Source organism: Diabrotica virgifera, chromosome 4 (genome assembly GCF_917563875.1).
Source record: "Diabrotica virgifera virgifera chromosome 4, PGI_DIABVI_V3a".
Classification (NCBI taxonomy): Eukaryota; Metazoa; Arthropoda; class Insecta; order Coleoptera; family Chrysomelidae; genus Diabrotica; species Diabrotica virgifera.
In genome coordinates, this window is record NC_065446.1 from 177,756,806 (window position 1) to 177,763,357 (window position 6,552).

Genomic DNA, 6,552 nt, shown 5'->3' on the forward strand with positions numbered 1-6,552 from the left:
TAGGCGCAAGGATAAATATTAGGTACCTATGGAAAATAGATCGAAAAAAATTTATGCTATGAAACCAGAATTATTTGACGATTTAGTTACATCCACAAAAGTAATTTCGGGATTTAGCAATGCCGATAAAAGCTTTAAATCTTCTTCATTAGCACTTCATATGGGTACCACTTTAAAACAAGTATGCGATATAATTAATCGAACGATTTTAAAAAAATCCCCACTCTTTACCTTTAAAAACCCTAATGAGGAAAAAAAGCATTCGAGATTTAAAACATTATTAAAGACCAGTTGGGCCAATGAAATTTCTTCATTGGCCCTTAAAACAATGAAAGAACGGCAATGGGAAAAACTCCAAATACTGCCGGTGACAAGTGACGTAATTAAGTTTAATAATTTTGTCAAAAATCAGGTTAAAGACAGTGCCAAAAAATTAAACAAACTTTTAGAAAAGGAGGGGAAATAAAATGACAAAAATAATTTACTTCCTTTATATAAAACCTTAGCAAAAGGAATAATGTCCCTTCTTTTAATACTAAATAAAAAACGCATCGGTGAGATTCAATACCTTGAAATTTCTACTTACAAAAGATCATTTGCGGACCCCAGTGTTCAAAAAGAAATTGCTGAAAGTTTAACTGTTTCAGAAAAACTATTGTGTAGAAACTTTAGAAGAATTATTACAGGTGGAAAAGGTAGCAAACCTGTAGCTATTTTAATTTCTCCTTTTTTAAACGAGAAAATTGAGCTGATGATTAAAATAAGGGAAAAAATAAAATAAATTCCAGAAGATAATAAATACATATTTGCAAATCCCAATTCGTCGAAAGGTTGGTTTCATGGAATAAGTGTAATTAAACAATTTGCAAAAAACTGTGGGGTAAAGGATCCCAACTCTCTAACTTCTACCAAATTTCGAAAACAGACTGCAACAATTTTACAGATTATGGACATTAATAATACTGACATGGAACAATTAGCCACTTTTATGGGTCATACAAAGAAAACCCATGAAGAATGGTATAGGTAAGCCAATCTTGTTAAAATGGTTTATTATTATATTAGCATAATTAATAGTTGTAATATTTTTTTAGACTTCCTCAAGATCTATACCAGACTGCAAAAATAGCCAAACTAATGATCGCTTTAAATAAAGGTGATGTTAATATTTACAAAGGAAAGAGCTTAGACGATATCAATATAGAAGAAAATGACTACTTGGAAATTGAAAACATAGAAACAGAAGTAAATGAAATAAATGAAAAAGGTAGGATTAGTGTACTCGCATTGGTAATTGCCTAAAAGTTTAATAATCCATTTTTTAGAATTAACAGAGCCTACTCATTCTTGGAGTCCTAAAAGTAATTTTAGCGATGTAACTGACGAAAAGATTGAACAAGTATAGTATAGTTGATCCAAAAGACGACATAACCCAGACATCCAAAGTGAAAGTTATCCTTCAACACCAAATTATTCTATATGGTCCACACAATGTCCAGAAAAAAGTCACACCATTTTGAGCGTCGGGTTTGGGGGGGGAGAGGGGGGAGAAATCGGTAAATTCGTAGTTTTTAAGTTTTTCGAAAATATTTCAAAAACTATGCGGTTTAGCATGAACAACCTTCTATACAAAATTGTTATAAATTAAATTTGAAATAAAAAAGGCTCTATGCATAATCTTTCTAAAATGAATGGTTCCAAAGTTACGGAGGTAGTATAGTATAACTGGTCCAAAAAAGGCCTAACCCAAACATCCAAAGTAAAAGTTTTCCTCTAACACCAAAATGTTCTATATGGTCCACATATTGTTCAGTAAAAAGTTACACCATTTTGAGCGTCCGGTTTGGGAGGGAGATGGGAGAGAAGCCGGTAAATTAGTAGTTTTTTTGGGTTTTTCGTCAATATTTCTAAAACTGTGCTTTAGCGTAAACAATACTATATACAGAAATGTTCTACATGAAATTTAAAATAAAAAATGTTCTATACATAATTGTTATACAATCAACGGTTCCAGAGTTACGGAGGGTGAAAAGTCGAGGTTTTCGATACTTTTTATATTTTTTGGGCAATATTTATGATACAACTATACCAAAAACCCAGACATCCCAAAGTGAAAGTTATCCTCCAACACCAAATTGTTCTATATGGTCCATATAATGTTAAGAAAAAAGTCACACCATTTTGAGCGTCGGGTTTGGGAGGGGGAGGGGGGAGAAATCGGTAAATATAAAAACTATCGAAAACCTCCACTTTTCACCCTCCGTAACTCAGGAACCGTTGATTTTACAACAATTATGTATAGAACCTTTTTTGTTTTAAATTTTATGTAGAACATTTTTCTATAAAACATTCCTTACGCTAAAGCACAGTTTTAGAAATATTGACGAAAAACTTAAAAAAACTACTAATTTATCGAATTCTCCCCCATCTCCCCCCCCCCCCCCCCCCAAACCGGACGCTCAAAATGGTGTAACTTTTTACTGAACAATATGTGGACCATATAGAACAATTTGGTGTTGAAGGAAAACTTTTACTTTGGATGTCTAAGTTAGGCCTTTTTTTGGACCAATAATACTATACTACCTCTGTAACTTTGGAACCGTTCATTTTAGAAGGGTTATGCATAGGGCCTTTTTTATTTCAAATTTAATGTAGAACAATTTTGTGTAGAGAGTTGTTCATGCTAAACCGCTTAGTTTTAGAAATATTGACGAAAAACATAAAAAACTACGAATTTGCAGATTTCTCCCCTCTCTCCCCCCCCAAACCCGACGCTCAAAATGGTGTGACTTTTTTCTGAACATTATGTGGACCATATAGAACAATTTGGTGTTGGAGAATAACTTTCACTTTGGATGTCTGGGTTTGGGTCTAACTAAACCATACTACTAATAAAAATGGTAGGTAAAAGATTATTATAAACGAAGTCTTAAAAAATCATTATAATAAATGTTATAAATAAATAAAAAAAGATGAGTAGCTCCTAACCCTTAAAAGCAGTTTTCTACTTAAAAGTAACAAATAAATAATAATTATTATTAATTTGCAGAAAAAGTTTCGTCGAAGGGTAAAAGAAAGTTATTTACCGATGAAATGACGCATCCAATGCAAAATAATAAAGGTAAAGAAGTTTTAATAAGAGTATATCGAAAAAATGCATGTATTATTTTATTTCTTTAGTTACAAAAAGAAAGGAGGTGCCAACTACTGAAAAAACCGAAAGCACTTCAAATGGTAATTTCTTTAGGTAACTATTACTCTGCTACTCGTAATACAATTGTTTTAATTTAATAATATATTTATTACCTAATAGGATTTAAAAAATATTTATTCGTAAAAAACTCTAATATTATAATTTTATTTGTAAAAGGACAATTACCTGTTTTTGTTAAAATTAAAAATGCTTTCCAAATTATATAACTAATTTAGGGCATATTTTTTGTATTAATTTTTATGTATTATTTTTTTATGTATTAACTTTTTTTAGCGATTGCAAGGCACCGATGGACCGAAAAGGACAAACAAACTATGCTTAAATACTTTACAAGATTCATAAAAGAAAAAAGGGTTCCGAAAAAAGCAGACGTACAGGAATTAAAAAAAAAATAAAGCTGGAGAAAACTTTAAATCAATTGATTGGGTAAAAATTAAAACGTTTGATTACAATTATTCTTAGTGTAGTTTTTGTGAAGCTTTTTATTAAATAAAGTGTTTCTAAACATTTGTGTTTTAATTCGATTTCGTTTGATATATATATGTTTCGGTAAAAATTCATTTAATCTAGCAAATCAGATTTTTAACAAAACTATGATTAATTAAATAGTATCTTATATTATATAAAATTATTGTGTCATAAAGTACGTTCCCAAACTCCTCTAAAACGGTTCGACCGATTTTTATCCCCCTAGATGATAAGGGTTGTCCACCCCTAAAACATTTTTTTGGACTTGTATTTTATTATCTTTTTATAATGTGGATTAAAAAATACATACAACTTTAAATTTTTTCATCGCACAAACGTTTATTTTCCAACTTAGCGGTATTAAAGAATGGCGGGAGCCCTTCTTTAATCCAATACAAAATCCCACCGAATACAACCAATACGTAATCAATAATCTGGTGAAAAGTAGCCTGCTGACAAAATATAATCAGTCCCGCGATTCTGTTTCTCGGCTACACGATTTACGCCGTCTTTAAATATGGCGGAGGACAGTCGTTCTTTTGGAATCGCGGCCCTGGCTAAAATAAAGTTCAAATGAAATTTCTTTAGTAAATTATAACAAAGCAATGTTGCCGGGTTTTGGGTCTCGCATATTATGTTTGATCAATCTGGGTCTCGGATGGACATACAGCTTACATACAGTCTACCTGTGCGCCGCCTATGGTGCGTTTCTATGAACTAAATTCCATATATATTGCGATAGCAAACAGACTTCCGAGTCCAAAAAAAAATTTTTGTTGATCAGTTTTTTTGATAAATTGGACCTTCTGCAACCGATATACACGATAAAACCATGCGAGTCCCGCTGAAGGGTCTCGCATGGTCAAAACGGGTCTCGGACGGTGCGCAGCATATGGCAAAATGGGACTCACATGGCCGGTGTGTACGTCTATATATATATATATATATATATATATATATATATATATATATATATATATGTACAGAAATATACCGGGCAGCGAGAAAGTATGGAAACACGATAATTTCTCGGAAACCGCTAGAACGATTTTTATAGATTTTGGTGGGTAAGGATCTTCTAATGCGGCCGATATTATAGTGGTAATTACATTGTTGTCAAATCTTCCGTTTTTCTGGAAATATAATTAACTTTCTTATTTCAAATGAAACGCTCTGTACATTTTTTACATTTTGACGTCCTTAAGAAATATTGATTATTTTTCATGTTATATTCCCTATACCTAAATGCCATAATTTCGGAGTTATGGCTACATTTATTAAAAAAAATTTTAAACAAATTATCAGTAGTAATTGCACAAGAGCTCTAAAATTCTATATTAATTTTAGAGATCGAGTGCAATTTGTTGCGATTATTTCATGAATAAAACTGTTCAAAACCAAAATTTTATTGTAATTTATTTATGTAAGTACAAATTAGTACAATTAAACACACAGTTGTTATAAATATTTTACGGTTGAAAGTCATCACTTTTATAATTTTTAAAACATTAATTGTCATTAATGTTACTGAATGTATTTTTTCGTAGCAACGAAGGGCATCTGACGTAATATACTTGACGACGGGAAATTATCAAAAATGATCAATTTAATTTAGATTTCTGTAGCTTTCTATTGGTCAGAATCTGCTATGAATGAAATAATCAAAATCAATTTTTTCGTCCCGGGTAGACATTATTTAGGTTCTTTGGATCATTTGGAACAAAAAATGTCTTTTGTAATTTATCTCTAAAGTTAATCGTTTCCGAGTTATAAACAATTTAAAACTGAAAAAAATCGATTTTCTAGGTTCAAAAACAACTAAAAAATATTATTTTTTATATCACAAAGTGCCTAAATTCAAATTTGAGCCTTATTTTATCAGACACCAATAAGTAATTTGGGCTTATTTCAGTTTAAAACACTGTTTTTAAAGCAGTTCGATCGCCTGTCCTCTCATCATCTCATTAACAATTTAAAAAACAATGTTTTAGAATAAAACGTGCCAAAAATTCTTATAGGTAGCTGATAGAAGAAGCTTTGAGGTTGAATTTAGGTACTTCGTAATTTCAAAAATTATTTTTTTTACTTGTGAAAAAATTACCGGCAAAATTTTAACTCTTATGATATTATATACGATTATTATTAATCTAATTTAACTCGACACGTTATGCACACCTTCTATTTTCTTTAAAATAATATTATATATTTTGGTAGTAAGCAGATTCTCTCATTTTCAATGCATTTATATCAGAATGAGCACATCAGTGGCGGCTCGTGGCCTTGGAGACAGGGTCGGCAAGGTTTTTTGTCTCCTCATATAGGTATACCATCAAACTAAAAGGCTTAAATCATCATAGAAGATTTTGTTGTTTTTGGTTTTTTTTATTTGATGTACTTGACATTCTCTCTTGTTTCATGGTGTTTCGACAATACGTGTTGATTCTTTTGAAACAAGATAAATCCCGTTTATTTGAGGCTTGAGGCAGAAATTGGTGGTAGTGGTAATAAGAAAATTGATGAACAGTTTGTTGTAATGAATTGCAGTAGTTACTACATAGAATTATACATACATATTTTGTAACTTATCCTACTTTCTGAAAATATTTAGATCGGCATAATTTTTAAGTACCTAACTTGTAATAATAAATATATTGGAAATTCTTTGGCGAAGGTAACTTTTAAATTTTGAATCGTCAAAGAGGTCAAAAATTTGCAAATCTTCAAAATTCGAAAAACGAGTATCTATTTGCATATAATAGTAGGTATCCAAAATTCCAATGAAGCTGAAGGGAAAATTCTATAAAACAGCCATAAGACCGGCTATGATGTACGGAACTGAATGTTGGGTAGTGAAGAAGAAAGAGAAACAA

The 6,552-nt window shown here is 31.0% G+C and overlaps 1 protein-coding gene across 2 annotated transcripts; it reads left to right on the plus strand.

Annotated features, from left to right (window-relative positions):
- The first annotated feature begins 556 nt into the window (after nt 1-556).
- LOC126883264 (uncharacterized) lies at nt 557-3,641 on the plus strand. 2 transcript variants are annotated; one of them, XM_050648579.1, is made up of 5 exons: nt 557-1,026; nt 1,095-1,267; nt 3,050-3,121; nt 3,181-3,234; nt 3,488-3,641. In XM_050648579.1, the coding sequence occupies exons 1-5, from the start codon at nt 947-949 to the stop codon at nt 3,607-3,609; spliced, it is 501 nt and encodes a 166-aa protein (XP_050504536.1). In that variant the 5' UTR covers nt 557-946; the 3' UTR covers nt 3,610-3,641. The 2 variants fall into 2 exon arrangements, with proteins under 2 accessions (XP_050504536.1, XP_050504538.1); XM_050648581.1 differs by having other exon boundaries at nt 3,181-3,247; nt 3,488-3,620.
- Nucleotides 3,642-6,552: the final 2,911 nt, after the last annotated feature.